The 21688-nt window shown below is 42.2% G+C and overlaps 1 protein-coding gene across 1 annotated transcript in view; it reads left to right on the forward strand.

Moving 5' to 3' along the window:
- Positions 1–14373, forward strand: part of LOC124805399 (leucine-rich repeat-containing protein 4B-like) — a 54316-nt gene extending 39943 nt beyond the window's left edge. The window contains exon 3 of the mRNA XM_047265961.1: positions 13672–14373. Within this exon, the coding sequence (XP_047121917.1) occupies positions 13672–14373 (702 nt within the window). The remainder of the gene's footprint in view (positions 1–13671) is intronic.
- Positions 14374–21688: the final 7315 nt, after the last annotated feature.

Below are 21688 nucleotides of genomic sequence, written 5' to 3' on the forward strand. Positions count from 1 at the left end.
TCACCCGAGCTTGCGCTCCGTCTCTAATGACCTCGTTGCCGACGGGACGTTAAACACTAATCTCCTCCTCCGTAAACAGTGTGATTTGCGAACTAGAAACTTCCCGCAACTGCCGATGGAGTGCGCTGTGATCGCGTATACAACGTTGGGGCCCACGTACCGTATGCACAAGTCACATCATTTCTGAGCGTTCAGCAGCACGTTGAACTTACCACGCTCAACGTTGACGTTCGACAGCACGGTCCGTGTGCCGACGGCTTTACGCCACTGGCGTCTCTGGTAAAGCAACACGTTTCTACACACGATGCAAGAAGGCGCGCGCTACTCTTTTAACAGTGTGATTGTTGTTTTGTCCTAATCAAACTATTCGATATTCTGGGGTTTGTGATCAGGGCTGGTTCATCTGTTATCTTACAGCTGTTAAGTCTAATTGCCTGTTGCTCAATCAAATTGTGACATTGGAGGTAACCATGGATACTGTCATCTTACAAAACATCATCTGTTTCCTCCAGGCAGTTTCCACCTCAGTTTATGTTATGCTGGTATACATTATTAAATACATTGCTAGGTGGTATTTATGCATTCCCTTGTATAGTCCTTCCATCTCCCACAGACATGCTACTACTGTACAGTGAGGCAGAATCACAGCTAATTCATTATTTTTCAAAACTTCCACATCTAACAACTCAGCATTAGTCAAATTCTCTCAGCTTTATCATAGCCCACGTCTCATCTTCCGTTACGTCCATGACCATCTTTTTATGTAATGAATTTAGTCCATGTTTCACTAAGGCTACCTGCTATTTGGACACATTGGACATGGTTTGCTGTGTTCCACTTCCATCACCCATTTGTTGCTCTTTCACTAAAGCTGAGCCAGGGAACCATTCAAAGTTGTTGCAGTCTCTTCCCCTCTATTTAATAGTAAATAAAATATGCTATGAATTTCAACTGAAAAATGATTTACATGTTATTACACTTAGTACCAATTCCTTTCATAAAATTTTCTGCTAATTTCAGGCCTCCTTCTCTTTTTTTTTCTAAGTTCTCTCTACTTGTTTTTCTCTCTCTCCTAACAGACTATAAACTTAATAAAATGGGAGTGTACATTATGTTCCTCACTCACTTCGATTGGTTTATAAAATTTGCGCTTGATGTATTAACAGGAGAAGAAAGAAAAAATTTCCACCATAGGCCACAAAACAGATTTCTGGGATAAAAAAAAATTTTTTTTGCTATTTTTACATGAAAGAGCAATCATGTATTAACTTTAAATAAATCACAATTCTATGCTAGTTCTATCAAATACTTGTCACCGCAGTCACTGCCATAGCTCCTATCAATTAAGTCTCTACCCGTGTGTCATGCTCTATGCACCATCCTCTTATTACTTAATCACCTGAGTTGTCACTGAACTTCAACATGTCAACTTCTCGTAAACATACACGCAAACTTTGCGGATAATTATCTTTGCCTGACCACGACAGTAAGCGGCAACCGTCTCTCCTGCATTTAATCGTCCTGTCGAGCTCGTATTTTACTGGAAAACACAAACTCAGGGCGCATCTTCCCTTAGAGTACCCTTTTAAAACTACTCCCTCAATTCAACTGTCTCCCCCAAGCTGTTGATAGTGAGCAAATTGTGTGGAATTTCCTCACAGGCTACGGCTACAACAACTAAACTGATCGTTGTTGTGCTAGCTTGGGACGATCAGAATCTCAGTTATTAGCGCCCACAAATATTTTCTTCGCATTAGTGAGCTTCAAACGTTTATCTGTGGCTGAATGTGTTGTTACTTATCTCATTTACCATTATAACGAGATATATCTTACGAACATTTGGTAACATGGTCAGACCAGCCCCTGAAATTTGATATTTGCCTGTACACCACACCAGCGGCATGGAAGTTATCTTTGTTCGCGTACACCCTTGCTAGGCTTCATTAGCCGGCAACATGAAACAATGGGGAGGACGACGGTTCAATCCCGTCTCCGGCCATCCTGATTTAGGTTTTCCGTGATTTCCCTAACTCGTTTCAGGCAAATGCCGGGATGGTTCCTTTGAAAGGGCACGGCCGATTTCCTTCCCAATCCTTCCCTAACCCGAGCTTGCGCTCCGTCTCTAATGACCTCGTTGTCGACGGAACGTTAAACACTAACCACCACCACCACCACCACCATGAAACAATGTTATTTAAAAGCTATAACAAATAAATTTTTCTTCCGTGAATTAATTTTTAACGTAAACACCATCCTTTACCTCTGGCGTGCAATGTGAAAAGGTGCTTCATTAACTTTCCATTTGTTTACCAGTCGAAATGAAATATGTCAACCGAGAAAAACTGTGCAGTTTCGAAACGACTGAGCGAGGGACCGTGAAAACTGGCCCCAGGGCCGTGGCCAGTATTTTGTTTTGGAGAGAGTTGGGGATCAGACAAGAAACCCTTAATTGTAAATTGTAACATTATTCTAACTTATAATTGCGCACATATATTTCAGTAGACAAAATATTACATTTTACTACGTGGCAAGTCTCTGAGAACCAAATTCAGCATACTTTTTAATTATTTCATCAGGATGTAGGCCAATGTTAAGGCCGTACGAAGAAACAACAGTGCTAAGGCAGAGAGTCTAGTACTTCCATTGCTGCTGCACAAATAGTCTCCTTTCTTCTTGATGATGAGAAGACCCTCCCACGTATTGCTGTGGATAGTGGAATGGAAGCCAAAGCTTTCACGGTTCGTATTAACGAAAAAAATCTTCATTGCAGTGACATAAAGCTGCGAGAGCACAATTATGTCGATTAGAATTTTGGTATTTTATTCCATTTGCGCTGCTGCAATTGCATTTCTGACTTGAACCCACATTCATCAATGTGGCTGACCGCTTGATTGCAGCAATGGATTCTCTGTCAGCAAAATGCTCGTCAGTGCATTGTTTACGTAAAACTAAAGTTAAAGCGGTACCGATGAGTTATGATTCACAAATCTTTGATGCAGCTGCGGCGCTACGTTGTCCAATACGAAGCAGTCCTCTGTAGTAGTGACATCACGTGGTAACGCCACATTTTATATGTACGTCTGTTGTGAATTAATACGATGGAGAAGTAGTTCGGTTCTAGCTTCTTCTGCTAGCAGCTTCATTTCAGAGAACAGTTCTTTGAATCTGCAGTCTGCAATGTCACTCAACACGTCGCAAATATGTTGTACATTTTCAGTTGCCTTTGAGAGATAACCCTGGAGTTTCTGAAGTGCTTATTAATGAATACATTTCTTTAATTGTAAAAAGTGAGACCAGGAATTCGCTCTTCTCCAAAGCAGAAAGAACGTGGCTGGCCTTGTCCGAGGTATCCAGTTTGCGGCTCTGTTAACAGCACGTCCAGAGCGTACAAGATTGGAATGTAAATATTCCTTACTCTTATCGGTGAATCGTATCTTTCAACCCATCTCGTTTCACACATAGACAAGAGACTGGTCCTTGTGATATGCTCATCGCAATATTCCGTGACTTTTACTTTCAGAACATTTGTGCTTTGTGAACAATCAGCCGCGCGGGATTAGCCGAGCGGTCTCAGGCGCTACAGTCATGGACTGTGCGGCTGGTCCCGGCGAAGGTTCGAGTCCTCCCTCGGGCATGGGTGTGTGTGTTTGTCCTTAGGATAATTTAGGTTAAGTAGTGTGTAAGCTTAGGGACTGATGACCTTAGCAGATTTCACACACATTTGAACATTTGTGAACAATCCTCAGTGAAATTTATAGCTGAGGATACGTGTCTGTGCAGTTTCGAAACGACTGAGCAGAGTCAGACCGGGGCCGTGAAAACTGCAGTGTACATATTTAGGTTGAGGAAACTTTTCACGAATTACAGCTTGCACCCCTCGAAGATATCCACTCATTGCGGCATAGCTTGCCGACACAGATAAGGCATATCAAGTTCATAGTTTTCTAGAGTGTGCACGATTACTGCCACTAACCCTCGACCTGTTAACTCACGTACTGGAACAGTTCCAAGGACACCTCAAACGATCTTTCAACATAGCCTAGACGCACTGAGACCCTGTCTGTCGCTCACATATCGCAGGTGTCACCTGTCAAAATATTAAAAAAACTGTGACCCATTCGCTTTATTGGTGATATTTTATTGAATTAAAAAGCCGTAAACGGATATTAGTTCATTGCTCCGACTTGAGTAAAGTGCATTTAATGGCGCGGTTTCTACGTGATTTCTGACAGGCACGTCCCCATATTTCACACGCATCCTCAGTGTAGCTGTGAAGTTGCCGTCATTCCAGTACGGGTCGGTGATTTCCAGCAGTGTAGATACTGAATAATGCAGTCATTTTTTTCCCCGAAATAGTATATGCAGTCTTCCCAACAGCAGCATGGCTTCTGCTCTGAGCACGTCTGTTGCACTGTATTTTTATTATAAGTGCGAAATTCATACGAATGACGACATTTTCTTGTTTATGAGTAAAGTTGGCAGCAGTATTATCAGAACAAAATTATCAGATATTCGTTTTGTTTCCAATAATTTATTCGTGTTTTTTAAACACGTGACGTGTATCTTTCCATTGCACCATAGTTTTAATCATTTCACATAGCTTGTTCTTTACTGGACATAACACAATATTTACATAGGACCCCATCTAGTTTCAGTGAGTACATCAACCAAGCATAGGCTTTTAGCCACTGATGCTGCAAACACAATTTTCTTTTTGGCTCCGTGGCAGGAAAAGCAAACTCTTTAGACGACATCCAAGACTCAGTAATAAACTTCATTGTTAAATCACGGCCAATAGATCTGTGATTTATCTAAGCACCAACGTCAAATTTGTCGAAAGTTAAATCAAGAGAGGACGATGTACCTGGAACTTCAACAGATTCTTCATTGCCCTAGACTTTGTAACTAAGGTTCTTCGTCGTCAATTCTGAAGCAGTAGTCTCCATATATCAAGAGGATGATATAGATGCGTATGTTTTCTTGTAACGATTTTCAATATTGAGCACTATCCTCGTTTCATTTTACAACTTAGCGCGGGAAACACTTGCAGCTCAGTAGGTAGCCAACTGGCTATTTTCTGCAATGGAGACAAAACAATCCACTACGTCAGCAATAATGAAGCACAACGCGACAAGAGAGTGCAGTTCCACGGAAATTCCCTGTGCTACCAAAATAAACAACTTTCGCTTAAACAGTTATCTTCTTTTAGTTAGAAGTGATTTGGCTTTCATATTCATCAATGTCCAAAACATGAGTGTATGTCTGGGAATATAATTACGGTAAGTTTCGTAATAAACGGCAAACGCATAGCGACATTAATTATTAGTCAATTCAAGAATTAAGAAAGGTATTTACTTATACTATAGTGGTGTACTCAGATGCATAATTACCTAAGTCCGCTTAAATAATTTGACGGTACGAGAAGTAAATCCGATTAATCTATAAAATAATCAGTTGCGCATAATGAAGTATAGTTCCGTTGCTCATCACACTTACAATTAGATCAGCGTGGGATCAAAAAGGAATGTGAAAACTACATGGGAACATTAAAATGTGATACTTACAGAGGTCACTCTGAGAGGTCTCGGGGGCAACCTTGGAACTAGAGGCCTGTACTTGCAGCTAGCAACATGACTTAAAACCTCTCTTCTCTCTGCTCTCTCTATCAGCTTAAGGAGCTTCTATAGTTTATAATTACAAGCGGCTGTTTGCACCTACTAAACTGCTTGAACTTGCTTCAACCCTGAGCGGTTCTCGTAACGTCGAATCACGAACTCGCAAAGATTATTAAAAATTGTAATTATAATTAAATATTGCTTTTACTTCACCTGAACTCTTTTGTGAAACTTAATCGCTGCCTATTATTAAGGCAATGGTAATAACTGCGGAACATTTAGTGGAATTTGAGGGTGTGACGGGGCTTCATTCCCTCTAGAATCAACATTCCTCTCTGCACTTCACTCTTACTGTACTTATCGGCTTGGTAACTGAGGTTTCCCACTAAAGCACGGTGTCAGTATTTGCAACTGGGGCAGGAACCAGTGCAAACTCACCTTCAGTATTTGCATTCTGAAAGTAATAGCGCATACTGTCTACTAAAAGTTGGTAGCCATCACTGAGAGAACAAATCTTGAAAAGAGTTCCATTGAACTTTAAACTGTTAATGATATTATCTTTGAAGGTATGCAACTTTAATTTTCAGTAATAGAATGAAATTCACAATAGATATAGCGTCAATGTTTTAGCAATCAGCTTTACGAAACTTATGAAATAGAAGAACTTACTTACTAGAACGTAGGTGGATTTACTTTTGTCTTGAGAAACTAAGCAAGTTAAGTTAATCAAGTACTGTTACAACAAGGCCTATCAAATTTGTACAAGATTATTGTCTTATGAAAATTTACCACACCAATTGTTACGCAAACTGCAACCTCCTTTTTGGTCAACAAAAGAAAAAACTGATATATTGTGGCAAAGTCTGTAATTTTCACAAATAACATGAAAACGGCAATCACGCCGAAATATGCCGTAGTAACGAACAATATAATCACACATAACAGCGTCTTTCGTTTAATAGCACAAGAAATAGCACTTTGATAGTATTTAAACAAAAATGGTAGTAAGGTACTTGTAAAAAAATGTAACTCCATCTGCCATAAACTGTTATTATATTGTTCCAAAAATGTCACTACGATTCTTTCTAAAATATCCGTCTATGCGGCAACAATAATGGTTGTGAAATAACACGCGACAGCATGCCTTTTAGAGATACTGCACTGGAGAGTATGGTGTAAATATGCACTAGCAGTATCTTCACACCTCATATTATATGTATAGACCAAACACACCATATTGCCTGCTTTTGGTACGGGTCTTGATGTATTGAAGGTGCTGTTCTTGCAGCACCAAATTTTGCCTGGATATATCTTGCGTGAGTGGCTACGGTTTAGATGGGGCGTCTTGCTACTGCAGAAAACACTAATCGCCAATTTCCTCCATAAATTTCAAGATCTCAAGCACAAATATTGATACTTACAGAGCGCACTCTTACATGAATTTACCACTGCTTGTTAGCTACTACGTCTAACAGCTGTGTGCCAGACGCGTAGCAAAAAAACAGAAAAGGCATGGCCACTGGAGAACCCTTTAGCAACAGTGTTCGCTAGCGTCAGCCTACTGCGCATTTTCCCAAAGAAAAAGAGTTCCAAAAATGGGAACGACAAGAGAAAAAGCTTTGGAGTCTAAAGGCGCAATGGTTTCCCTGTCTCAGATATATAGATAATATTGTGGGGAAAGCGAGCCAAAGGTTGCGTTTCATTGGCAGGACACTTACAAGATGCAACAAGTCCATTAAAGAGACAGCTTACACTACACTCGTTCGTCCTCTGTTAGAATATTGCTGCGCGGTGTGGGATCCTTACCAGGTGGGATTGACGGAGGACATCGAAAGGGTGCAAAAAAGGACAGCTCGTTTTGTATTATCACGTAATAGTGGACAGAGTGTGGCAGAGATGATACGCGAGTTGGGATGGAAGTCATTAAAGCAAAGACGTTTTTCGTCGCGGCGAGATCTATTTACGAAATATCAGTCACCAACTTTCTCTTCCGAATGCGAAAATATTTTGTTGAGCCCAACCTACATAGGTAGGAATGATCATCAAAATAAAATAAGAGAAATCAGAGCTTGAACAGAAAGGTTTAGGTGTTCGTTTTTCCCGCGCGCTGTTCGGGAGTGGAATGGTAGGGAGATACTATGATTGTGGTTCGATGAACCCTCTGCCAAGCACTTAAATGTGAATTGCAGAGTAATCATGTAGATGTAGATGTAGATGTAGAGTAGTTGACTAATACCCTTTTCTTTACAATAAATTATTATTTCCACGGGAAGCGAGCAGACGTTCACATACGTGCATAATACTTCGACTTTGAATTGTGATTCGTTCTGGTCTATGCAACTCTGTGAATACACGTGTGGCGTGCCCCTAAGCCTGGATCGTTGTCCTCCACTGAGGGAGGCATTCTGGTAGACCTAATATTGAAGAGGATGTTCTCTCGCGGGCCATTCTCCAGAGATGCACTATGTTAAGTTATTCTAATCTATTTAAACCTTTGTCCTTCTTGGACTGACAAAGATGAACTAAAACATGGAACATATGTCCAGAAACAGGACATATAGAAAAAAATAATTTTTGCAACTGTAGCGGATTTTATCATTGAGACGATGAGAAACAGTTGTGGACGCCTATCAAGAGAAAGGCGGAATGATGTAATAATTTGATGAATGTTAATTACAAAACATTTATACAGCAACGTTTTGACGTCTCCTCCACAATATCAAAAACACTGAAGTAATCATTAAGAAGTTACGAGCTTCACAAACAAGACATTACGGAAAAGTGTACAGATGAGACACCCCATTACGACCACCTGCTTAGTCGCTTGTTTGTTCGTCTTCGGAACGGAATACATCAGTGATTCTGCATATCAGGGATGCAACAGTCTGTTGGTGGGTTTGTGGAGGTATGTGGCATTAGATGTCCGCGCACATGTCGTGTAATTCACTCATATAACGGGTCGCCGATTTCCGTTCACGGTGATGGCGCCCGATAGCGACTAATACGGGCGCTACAGGATTTGCATCAGGCGAATTTGTTAATCGAGACATCAACGTGAGTTCACTATAATGCTCCTCAAATCACTGTAGGACGGTTTTAGCTCCGAGACACAGAGAACTATACTGCTGAAAGACGACATCGCCGTCGGGGAAGATATAAGAATGAAGGGATGCACGTGGTCCGCAGCTGTCAGCTGGTAGCTGCAAACGCAAGAGAATGTCTCCGATAGCGTAATACTGCTCCCACCGTCGTGTGTCGGCGGCGCGCCGCCGTTCACCTAGACGACGGCGTCTGTGGAGACGACCATCCACCTAGTGTAGCAAAATGTGATTCACTAGAAGAGCCGACATGTTTCCGTTGATCGTCCGTCGAACCCCGATGGTCCGGCGCTCACTGCAATCGTAACTGATGATATCGTTGGGTTAACGAGTCAAATGGCTACAAATACTATGGGACCTAACATCTGAGGAGCCTGTGAAGGATCCAGGCTTCAGGATACAAAGACACCCAAAATCACCCCATCGGAAATGTGAGTAGAAGCTTTTTTTTTTGGGTTGGCTTTTGATGTTTCCAGGTTTCTCGCATTTGCGAGAAACAGTAGACTGTCAGTTTCACTGTGTCTGTAAACTGTGGAATTAACCAGCCAGGAAAATGAAAATATATGATAACACACTTCAACTTCCATATGCTTGTCATTAGATCACTTGACCAGAGTTCAAAATGTTCAAATATGTGCGAAATCTTATGGGACTTAACTGCTAAAGTCATGAGTCCCTAAGCTTACACACTACTTAACCTAAATTATCCTAAGGACAAACACACACACCCATGCCCGAGGGAGGACTCGAACCTCCGCTGGGACCAGCCGCACATTCCATGACTGTAGCGCCTTAAACCGCCCGGCTAATCCCACGCGGCACTTGACCAGAGTGCTAGCATAAATGCATTCATAATCAGACGATCCTACATCTGAATGTTACTCATAGTCCTCAGGGTCTCTGGCTGTATTGGCTGGAAGTTGTTTTCCTATCACAAGGGTCATATAGTATCATCGTCCCAATGTTTCACCCATGCAAACATCCAACATCTGTCGACAACTACTGTCTGATGATCCTGGAAGATTATGTTGAGTCTTGAATTGGAAGTCCTTTTGTCCCCCTATCAATGTGAATCAGTGTGGGTTCTCAGTGGGATGATCCACAATCAACCATTTGTTTAGGTAGGAAACAGCAATCTGACAAATTTTTTTTAGAGACCAGCACCTCTTTCACCAGTCTTCTTTTACCTGCATAAGGTACACGCTACCACTGGTAACATCAGACTTTTCATGTCCTCAACTGAGGCTTTTGAGGCCCCCTTCTGATTTTTATTCATCAGTTTTTGTTTGCCAATTGTTTCGGTTTAGAGTTGTTAATCACTTAGTGCCTCATGAGTCCAAGAAAATGGCATCCTTCACAGCTCTATGCTGAGTGTTTCTTTTCCTCACAACCATCATAGACTCGTGATCTCCATCAGACCATTGGTCATGCATTGCTGCTTGGCAGTGTGTTTTACATTTGGTACAGCTCCCGGTCTGTAGCGTTCGGCTGAATGCAAGCCCCAAGGTACCATCCAAAAGGTCTCTGCTTAGGCCAGTTTCCCATGGCTTATTATTTCGCAGTGTGTGGACATCATTGTACAGTCCCAGTTTTTCAGACTCCTATTCGATAAGAAGCTGACTCTGGTCATCTAAACACTACTGCCGCCAACTTACATTTCGCGGAAAGACCACAAAGATAAGATAAGAGAGATTAGGGCTCGTACAGAGGCATATATGCAGTCATTTTGCCCTCGTTCTGTTTGGGAGTGGAACAGGGAGAGAAGATGCTAGTTGTGGTACGAGGTACCCTCCGCCGAGCACCATATTGTAGATTGCGGAGTATGTATGTAGATGTAGATGAGTTCATCAGTCCCCTAGACTTAGAACTACTTAAACCTAACTAACCTAAGGACATCACACCCATCCATGCCCGAGGCAGCATTCGAATCTGCGACCGTAGCAGCAGCGCGGTTCCGGACTGAAGCGCCTAGAACCTCTCGGCCACAGCGGCTGGCCGTTTGGTCAACATGTGGACACGTAAGGATGGTCTGCCGCGGGGATCTATGTCCAACAATGTACGATGAACGGTGTTCTCAGAAACGTATGTGCACCAGCATTGTGCTCTTTCGGCAGAGATGCCGCAGATCACCATCTATCCTACTTTACAGAGGAGGCAAACCTCCGAACCTCAACTTCTGTGAAAAAACGTGGACGTCCAACCATTTAGCACCTAGCGGTAGTTTCACGTTCCTTTTACCTCTATCCGTAGATGCTCACGAGAGTAGCAACTCAACATTGGACCAGCTTCGCCGCTTTCAAGATACTCGTTCACGGGCTCTGCGTAATAATAATTTGCCGTTTGTCAAAGTTGTTTATGTGAATGGCTTTCCCCATTTGCAGCCCGTATCTTCGCTAGGGTGATCCCCCTTCCGTGTCTGCTCCGCTAACATTCTTTCGTTAGCGCGTCACGTGCTTGGCACCCAACGTCGCGTTGGGTAGTGGTCATAATCATGTGGCTTATCAGTGTACATTTAACGGCGGCACATAGACACCTCCTCGTTCAAAGACATCGATTTTGCAGATGCTGGAGGACGTAACGGCATCCATGGTGTCGTCACAACGCGTCTGCAGCAACTTAGCAAGCTACATTAGCCCCGATCGGCGGCTACATCACGCCACTGATGTCCAGTTCAGTGTACACGCTGTCTTGTTCTCTGCAGCCTTCTCCCGTGATGAACAGCGATGGTATCCACGCGGTCTGAGGCGTCACACAGAACGCTCGGATGGCCTGTGTAGAACTTCACCATGGCTGCGGCAAGGACAGTCTAGGTCGGGCCGTTTCACCACCTCTGAGAGTGAGTAATCACCGTCCGTCCCTGGCTGGTCATTGTCGATGCCGAATCAGTGATTAAGAGTTGCTGACAATTAGCAATAGGATGTGGAACAGCGTTAGCCACCTGAAATCCATTGACTTCGATTCAGCATCAGTTTGTTAATATGCTCCATTAGTCCGGTAGACTGAAACCATTCTAACAATTTTGCTGTGGCGTCCCACATTTTCCCATTACCAAATGTCATCCTGGTGGCTCAGAATGTAGTAGAGGTTTATATACTAATGACTGAAGCAGGTTGTGACACTGCGTATGGTATTGTGCGGCTGCGCTGTGGGAACAAGGCGCTCAAGTTCCGTCGCTATTGCTTTATGTACCTTTGTCTGTTTTTGAAACCTCCTCACGCAGCTGCATAATTTAAAAGATATATGGTGGTTATTAAGGATCCTCTCTCCTCGGTCGGCCTATAATGTAAGAGAGTTTTTTATATTTTTTTGGAAAAAGTGATGAAGCAATCGACGAGTCATTGGTAAGCCTCCCATCCGAAGAGATAATGTTGATCCTTCCATAATTAGATGTGTCTTATGACGGAACGCCTGCAGTAGTTCTTATTCGAAATCAAAAAACAAACAATTTAATTAACCCACAGGATATTGTGCACAGAGTAATAGCACTGTAAGTAGGCTGTTTAGGTTTTTAAGTTGGTAACATCATGTAGTGCTCTGTATGAAAATCACTGACTGTACTGTGTGCAGTCTGTGGCTGGTTTGCATTGTTGGAATATTCGCCATTGTAGTGTTGGGCAGTTGGCTGTTAACAGCGCGTAGCGTTAAGCAGTTAGAGGTGAGCCGCCAGCAGTTGTGGATGTGGGGAGAGAAATGGCGGAGTTTTGAGAGCAGATGATCTGGGCGTGTGTCCATCAAGGACAGTAAAATTGTAGTACTGGATATCATGAACTGATATATATGACTTTTGAACACTATTAAGGTAAATACATTGTTTGTTCTCTATCAAAATCTTTCATTTGTTATCTATGCCTATCAGTAGTTAATTACTTCAGTAGTTAGAATCTTTTATTTAGCTGGCAGTAGTGGCGCTCGCCGTATTGCAGTAGTTAAACGAAGATTTTTGTGAGGTAAGTGATTCATGAACGGTATTGGTTATTGTTAGCCAGGGCCATTCTTTTGTAGGGATTTTTTAAAGTCAGATTGCGTTGCGCTAAAAATATTGTGTGTCAGTTTAGTGATGATCATAATAAGTAAAGAGAGAAATGTCTGAGTACTTTCAGTTTTGCTCAGCTGTTTGAAAATCAAATAACGTAAGGGGTTTACTAGCACAATCATTCATAAATTTTTCCAAGGGGACGTTTCAGCACAGTTTTTTTAATTTGATGAAACAATAATTCCTTTAGTAAACACAGCCGTGGCCGCGTGTAAGCTGTTACTTTTTGTTTGTGGATGACTGCTTTCGAAGTACTACAGAGATCGTCATCAGATCTACACACCTTGGCGATGCAGGAATCGCTGGCGTGGAGCAGGCCTGTCCGTGCTGGTGTGGAGGACACTGTCCTCAGTAGTAACAACTTATATGCGACCACGATATGGTAATATCATTAAATGGTTGTTTCCTGGACCAAAGTTCCAAAAAATTACAAAATAGCAAAATGGCGTACGTTCTAAACTAAGATGTAGTTTTGTCGTGTGTCCTTCATCACGTTTTTTTGCCAAAATTGATGAATCAATTAAGATAAAAATTATGATATCATAGCTTGAGGACATGCTTGCGGAGTAATTCAGCCATATTTCAGAAACATTCCTTAATTAATGTGCCACAATTCGTTCTCTCACTTGAGATACTGTATGATGATGATGATGATGTTTGCTTTGTGAGATGCTCAACTGCGTGGTCATCAGCGCCCGTACAATTCCCAATTTTTACACAGTCCATTTTCTTTTCACAAACCAATCTAGTCTCACAAATGAGGATGATGATGAAATGACGGGGACAACACAAACACACAGTCACCGGGCAGAGAAAATCCCCAACCCGGGAACCCGTGATCCAGAGACAGCAACGCTGACCCCTAGATCACGAGATGCGGACGAGATACAGCATGTAACGTCACTTCTGGTACCGTATCTTGCAGATATCCCCCGACGCATTCTACGAGCTGAGAGACCTCAAGGAGGTCAACATCTCACACAACGAGCTGAACGTGCTGCCCCGCGACGCGTTCGCCGAGTGCCGCCGGCTGGAGCTTCTGGACCTGTCCTGGAATCCACTGGTGCTACCCGGCCGGGGCCCCATGCTGGTCTCCAGCTCGCTGTCCGCCCTCGACATGTCCTTCTGCAGCCTCGGCAAACTACCGGACCAGGTTTTCTCCAAGGTGCCGGTCCTCAGCGAATTACGACTGCGGGGTAACAACCTCCAGCTCGTATCCGAGTGCATTCTGGAACCGATCCCCCAGCTGATACTGCTGGACGCCGATCTGACGTTCCAGTGGACCGAGTGCTCTTCCCAGGAGGCGACAACCAGTGGCGCTCGGCAGGTGAATAAGGTGGGAGACCCTGAGAGCGGGCGGGACCTCGTCGAGCGGCAGGCAACAGGCGACGTTCTCGCCTACGCAGAGGTGACCTTCATCCCCACCCTGGCACAGTGGGTCTTTCTCGTCGTTACAGCACTACTTACAGCGTTGCTACTCACCTACATTCGCAAAGCGTGCGAAAGAGGCCAACGTCGAGAGGAACACATATACGAGATTCTAGGTGGTAGTCAGACAGTTCGCATACCAATTACAGACACGAATTCAGAACAAGCAGCAAGTCGACCAGCTTCTGCGAGCATTTAAGCTATCTTGCAACAGATTCCTCAGGTGACGGGGAGAGATGTTATTCCAGTACCGGGGTACGTTTTGCTTGCAAAAAAGAGGTAAAATATTTCATATTTTTATGTTGTGTGTATAGTTGACAGCACATTTAATCCAAGTTTTCGATCTCGAAAACCCTCGGGACAACTTTTTGCAGCCAAAAGCCCAAGAAATTTTGGCACTTTTTTTAAGGCTTTCGCCAATTATTCGGAAATTATCCATCCTACTTTAAATGTTACCCTAACCAAACTGAAAGAGCATTAAATATTGACTCGAATGACCTATTTAAATGTGAAAATCGGTGCAGCCATTTGGCCGCAATCAGTTGTCGAAGTTCATTCATTTTTACCAGTTCAGCTAAAAAGTCGGCTCGAACGCCCGTAACTCAAAAGCGACTACTCCAAATGAAAAATGTCACGTTATCAAAGTTATAAAGCAAGGAATTTCATATTACAAACCATCTAGTTTTTCAGTTTTAGGCACTATTAAACGTTTGTGCACCTAAAAGCCAAAGTAATTACATTCTATTGTTTTTCTTTCAAGTCACAGTTGTCCAATGAAATGAAATCTCCAGTGAGGAGATGGCTCTCTAATGAGCACATATGTGTTCTGTGTGTGTATCATTTTTAATTTTCTTCGTTCAATTATGTTTTTATCCGTTTTTACACATGTCTTAATTGGTATGAGTCGGTTGCTAAAATGAAAACCAAGTACATGGTAATGGACATATGAGTAACATAAAAATTTGTACTAATGAAGAAATAAAATGGTATGGCAACATTTAAAAAACAATAATATATCAGAGATTAACATTTTATCAAGTTTCAATTCCATCGCCGTCGTTTGGGAGACTACGGCATGACCCGCTCCCAGCAACCGATCTCCTGTGTCACGAACTTCCTCGACCTGGAACATATCTTCTACCTTCTCCACATTCTTGCCGGGTCCAGTTTCTGGGGAGTTCTCGCAAGATAAGCCATAAGAGTGTTTTCACGCCGATGAGCACTTCAGTCCAGATTTGGGACATCCACATGCTGCTGTCCACCGCATTCTGCGTGCACAGGAAAACACGTTCAGTAGCGTATCTGGAGCCGCATCTTTTGTCATCGTCGCGGGAAACGAGGCTGTTCTCTTCCAGCCGCACTGGAACGGATCAGTTTTCTGCCCCTGCCAAGCTTACAGCTCATGGTAGGATCACAGTGAGTGCCACCTCGCTGCATGCGATGTTGGCGGTAGCCTTTCGTGTTTGAAAGATTTTCTCGGGGTAGACTGCGAAAAGCTCGTGCCTGAGGTCGTCCAAAGCCGCGCAGCTGTAATTCCCGTACACTGTTCTACTGCCTATGCTGTTAAGTCTTGAGAGGCTGAGGGTTTAACAAGTTCAGCAACTTGCAATTTAAGATGTGGCTGTTGCTCCATATGGTTTAGTAATTTCCTTTCTCCATAGCCAAAAAAACAGAGGATTGTGTATCATATACTGTGAAGGCATGGCTCAAAAGTGCAGATCCAGAATCTAAACTGAAAGAATTACTAGAGTACCACACTCTCTCGTCCCACTTTATGAAACTACGGGTTGTTCTAGGAGTCTTCTCTACCGGTTAGGAGAACAAGCACGCCTATGTCCTCGCTTATGATTGTCAGACTCAGTAACTCGGGACATAGCTACTTCCACAACTAATGAATCGCCATACTCTTCTCCTTGTAACACTTGAATACCTACATCCTCAAATTTCCTCATGAGGATTAAAAGCAAGTCGTTCTCGTTGCTCTTATTTACGAGAAACTACTCTTGTGCGACTGCACCATTTGTATCTTCATCGAAAATTATGTCTGATGAAGAACCCTGTGTCCCTGAACGGCGATATTTTTCAGAAGACTTTCATCCCCTTCGAGTAGCATCTCTTAGATAGGAAAAAATATAAGACGTCTTCTTCCCCGATCAGTGTTGTCAGACTCTATAGCAGTGCAGGGAGAGACTGCCATGATTCCTCCCGTGGAAAGGAAAGAATTCAACCCGTCAATCTTACATATGTTAAAATCGGCGTTGTCAGAGATGCGCTGGAAGAATCCTTCGCTGGTTATGGTTAGGATGCTCAGGTCGCGCAGTCAAGGACGTCTCAAATAGGGAAGCTTCCATTATTGGAGCTGCGCGTCCAATTGCACTAAAAGCGTCGACAATAAGTCTTAATCCGGATCTCTTGTATATGACTGTACTGAGCCCATTCAATAGTGAAGATAGAAATGACCGTGACCTTTCTTCGGAAATCAATGAATGTGACAAAGCAACACTTTTCTTATTTACCTAGGGCTCATTCTGACTTAAAAAGAAACAACAAACTGAAATTCCTTTGACTTTCAAGTGTGCGAACGCTTAATAGTGCCTAAAACAGAAAAAGTGGATGCCTTGTGACAGGAGATTTCACACTCTACAACTATGATAACTCGACATTTTTGAACTGAAGTAGCAGTTTTTGAATTACAGGCGTTGGAACCGACTTTTTAGCTAAGCTGGTAAAAATGAACGAAACTTGACAACTGATTCCGGCCAAACGACTGCTCCTATTTTGGTATTTAAGTAGCTCATTCGGCGAAAATTTAATGCGGTTTCATTGAGGTAAGGGTAACATTTTAAGTACGCTGCTTTGTTTTCGAGTAATAGACCAAAACCTGAAAAAAGTGCCAATATTTCTTGGTTTTTTGGCCACAAAAAGTTGTACCGAGGGTTTCTGAGCTCGAAAACTTGGACTCAACGTAGCGTTAACTCAGTAGACAAGATAAAATTGAATCTTCTACCTCATTTTTTGCAAGCAAAATGCCTTTTTTGTGACGCCGTTACTGGGCTATGTGCCGAATCACTTTCACCTGGCACCCGCCTTACAGTCCTAAATTCCACTCGTCTATCGTTCGGTACATCAGCCGATGGTGCAAAATTTTCCTTTGTTATGAATCTAGCACAATGTTTTAACACAATTATTCAGTCCCTAAATGTTCCTTTCGAGCTATCAGATGTAAGTGGGACCTGTAATTTATGTACAAAACGTCGGAAGCTTCGCAGAAGGATCGTGGTCAATTGAATGTACATCGTAAGATCCATATACCAAACAAGTATTAATTATTAACACCAATTCCACTCCATACAGTGTCAAAAATTATAAAAGCTGCACATTATAAGTTTGGGTCGAAGGGCTCTGAGCACTTTCTATCCTAACACAGATTAATAAATGATGTACAGAAAATTAATCCGGTGCAGCTATTCCATTGCAGAAATAATTAAATAACTATTAAGAACACGGTACTGCAAATTCTATGACAACGAGAAATCAGTCAAGGTCAGAGTGGGTACAGCATACCACAAAGATACCAACAACTCTTTCTTCGGTTCTTGACCCTTAGTAGTTTATATCTCCTTCTCCTCTCCCCTAAATTTTGTCCTTCCTCGAGTGCCAAAGATGCAGAGGAAAAGTGCGATTATCGCAGTTGCAAAAGGCCGCGGTCTGAAGGGACCTTCCGTAACACTTGTTGTAACCGCTCTGTGACGGGTGCCGATAAATGCACAGTGCCAGTGAAAGAAGTGGTGGCATATATACTTGCCCTGGTTGGATACAGTGTGACAAGAGCTCGGTTCTTGTCATGTACCCATGTGTGAAACTCGCCTCATGCTGAAGCGCGCCGCCATCTGGCCCACTGCCTTCTAGAATGCGACAACAACGTATTGCAGTGCCCAACGGCCACATTAACAGACATGGCTGGCCCGTTAATATCATGTGGGTGACTGCTGTGGCCTGCATGACGCCAATGCAGGACCACACTGAATATAGAAATTATTAATTGAAAGTGGCAAGTGGTCAGAGATAAATTTCGGAATTCCACCTGAATGCTGGTGAGCTCGTGTCCCATGTGTCATCTGCTTATAAGTGAGACATTATATGGTGCTGTTCGCGACTCCTTTCGCCTTGGTTGGGGACAGTGTACTCGGCACGAGAGATTGTATTTAAATGAAGTCAGCTATTGTCGAGGTGTTCAGTGGTTTTACGTCCCAAGTAGAACACTGGCTGCAATGGTACCAGCCTTCCGTCTCAGATGTTGCGTACATGAAAGCCTCAAACGTCCACCTACTACAATCAAACCCTCAAACATTACATTTACGAGCCCACTATGCCCTCCCATAAAGACAGCTGTCTTCCTCTACCTGCCTGCGTAATCCTTGCAGGCGAAGGAACGAATTTAGAATTAAAAAGAAAAAGAAAACAAAACAAAAATTGTACAGTAAAATTGCGTGATTCACAAAAGTCTTGGCTAATATGAGCCAATAAAATCTTAAAACCTGACCATACTGCCAGGCTGCTTGAAAGCGGCCACAATAATACGAAAAATCGTCTTTCACCTTGGAAAAAGGTAAAAATTAATGAACTGCATACAGCTACTGCTGTAAATATAATATTAGTGCAGATTTCGCACCATTACCATTATTTTTGTGTACTTTTCGCTGCTCCAATTCCCCCTGAGCAGCAGTGGTATACAGTATGAAACCTTCACAATGCAGTGGCTTTGTGAAAAGTACATGTACGGACACGATGAGCCTGTTTAGCTACAGCGCGAACAGTCCACGTATGATCGAGTGTTCTAATAAAGAAGAAAAAAAAGTAAAACAGAAAATAAGAAAAGAGCACGAAATAATGAGTTTCTCGAAGGAGAAGCCGACATCTCATTTGTAAAGTTGAATACACAGCCGTGAAAGCTGTGTGTTGACCTCGTGATCAAATCTTATTACTGTCTTGCAACATCTTAGGGCAGTCGATGAAACCAGCTGAGCCTCACAGCGAATCTAGTTAGGCAGACGTCGTCTGACAGCTTGCGGCCAAGAATGCCAGCGTCCGGGGTGAAGCACGTGCCGGTATCACTGCCATTTAGAGCTCCTGCTGTTTCTGCCATAAGCGCCAGAAGTAACTGTGATGCTCCGTGCAATGTCCTCCGACGTTGCCCATGTGCTGAATGTGCGACGCCCATTCAGAAACTGAAGATCTGAAGATTCTTTCGTCGTACACAGATAACAATTAAGCGTTTTAAGAAACAGAACGAATGAAACGCATTGCTTGCCATATATTTTGCTAATCCCACACGACAGCCTTGAGGCATATATGTAATTCGAAATCAGTTTTCGCAATTTCCAAATGTCTTTGGCAGGCACATAACAGCTTCATCTTTCTAAATGAAAAAACAACAAATAAAATATTTTCATCTTTATTTCCAAATTCGGCGACAAAGTTTTGAACATTTATTTAAGTACTGATTTCATGTAGCTTTATGATTAACATTTTTTTCTAAAACACTTATATGTTTTATTATTGCTGAAACTAAGTTCCTTATTCCTAGATACAGAAAATAAAATCTCACTTGAACCATCGCAAAAGCAAAATCTCTTCTTATGATTATATAATAGTAATGCTGACCATATTCCATAAATGACGTCTACGTCTTATACTCTCGTCATGATACTAAACATGCCAAATTATTTATCAAAGAAATTAATTTGGAAACGTATTTTTTTCTAAGCTTTCTTACCAATTTTCTGTTGACTAACGCTCGCTGTAATGTATTGCAAAAATAGTGCTAACATCACACATCCCTCAAGAAACATTCCTCTACTCTCGGACAGATGCGTGCTCTACTGTAGGCTGTTCCAGCGCTGCCCCGTGCTGTAAGGCATCTGAGACAGAGGCCGTAAGCTGACTGGCAAGCATGCGCAGCGAGGCCAGGTTACCAGCAGGGTAGCCGCATTGCACTCGTCCCGCGCATGCGCAAACCACTGGGCCATTCCAGCCCGAGGGCACGCGACCAGGCCAGTGCTGAAGTGCACGCTGCAGCCCGGGTGCCCGCGAGTCAACTGTTTGCCCACCCACGCCCACCGCTAACTGCGGGTCGGCACACGATCTGGAGCAGCCCACTACAGTGACGAAGAAAACAAAAAATAATCTTAATTACAGTCCTGTATCGTATTTCAAAACAGATTTTTACACAAAGTTCAGTCCAGCACTTTCGAATATCAGTATATCTCATTTTTCACTTGATCGTGTGAAGATTTGTTACTTCTAACAATACTGAATGACAAAGTACATAATTATCTGTGTACGAACTCTGCAGCTTGACATAATAAAGTCAATCTGCAATTTTTAACTTAGAAAAGAAGTTATCAGTAAGAGAAATCTTGTTCAGATGTATTCTTATTCGTAATATTTCTGTAACATAGGTATTTTTTTCAATAGGAAAACGCGTTAGACTCTCTCATGTAGCTTTGAGTAGAGTACGTTACTTGTATTTACAACCGTCGAAAAGCTGTGTAATTGTGCTGAATTTAAGTAAAACTTGTGTTACCGTATAGTACAGGAACACTACAAGGTACAAGGAATTTGTTATCCAGATGAACCTACAGCTCTAGAACTGAATAACATCATTTTGGAAACAAACTGTTGTCCCTGCACTTATTTCGTGGTTTTTGTTGGCCATTCGAATCCTGAGCTCTTGAGTGAAACGCTGTTAATAATTTACATTTATCCTTAATTATAATGCAGCAGAATGGCGACATCTAAATACATCACAACTATCAGTGGTTCAGACAATTTCTGATGAAGTACAAAGTACGTGACAATACACAGTTTTATATCTGTGAAACTAAATTCTCTATGTATATTTTTGATTAATTTTGTAGGTTCTGTTGTAACACTTGTGAGTTGAAACTTCCATGCTATTTCAAATGGACTCTTAACACCAAAGTATTCAATTTTTACGTGTCAGTGGAGTCTTAACCAGCAGAATCTATTTTGATATGTGTAAATAGTATTTCTTTGGAAATATATATCAAAGTTCTTTGATATAGTTATACATGTGATATTTATTTGATGGAATTCGTCAAATTATCTGAATGAAATGAACAAGATATGCCCCTGTGGAGAGTTAACATTTTTTGTTGTGAAATAACCTCGGACATTACCGGTTGAAGACAACAGACATAGACTGATGTACATTGTCCCAATACTAACACTACACACAGTAGTGCTCAATGTGCAACTCATACTGGCCAGTTTTCAACGTCTGATTTCTATGGCGGTATTATATTCACAAAATTCAATAACTGATTCTTTAATGTGAAACTAATATAGTGAACGTCCCAAAACTCCCTGGAAAAAACTCTTCAGTGGTTGAAACTGTGATAATTTAAGTCAAAAATAAACATTTGCTTGGTATCGAGTTGTTTAACTTGTTTCACTTGCATAAATACTACAAATTAGTTAAAGAATAGACT

This window comes from Schistocerca piceifrons, chromosome 7 (genome assembly GCF_021461385.2).
Source record: "Schistocerca piceifrons isolate TAMUIC-IGC-003096 chromosome 7, iqSchPice1.1, whole genome shotgun sequence".
NCBI classification, from domain to species: domain Eukaryota; kingdom Metazoa; phylum Arthropoda; class Insecta; order Orthoptera; family Acrididae; genus Schistocerca; species Schistocerca piceifrons.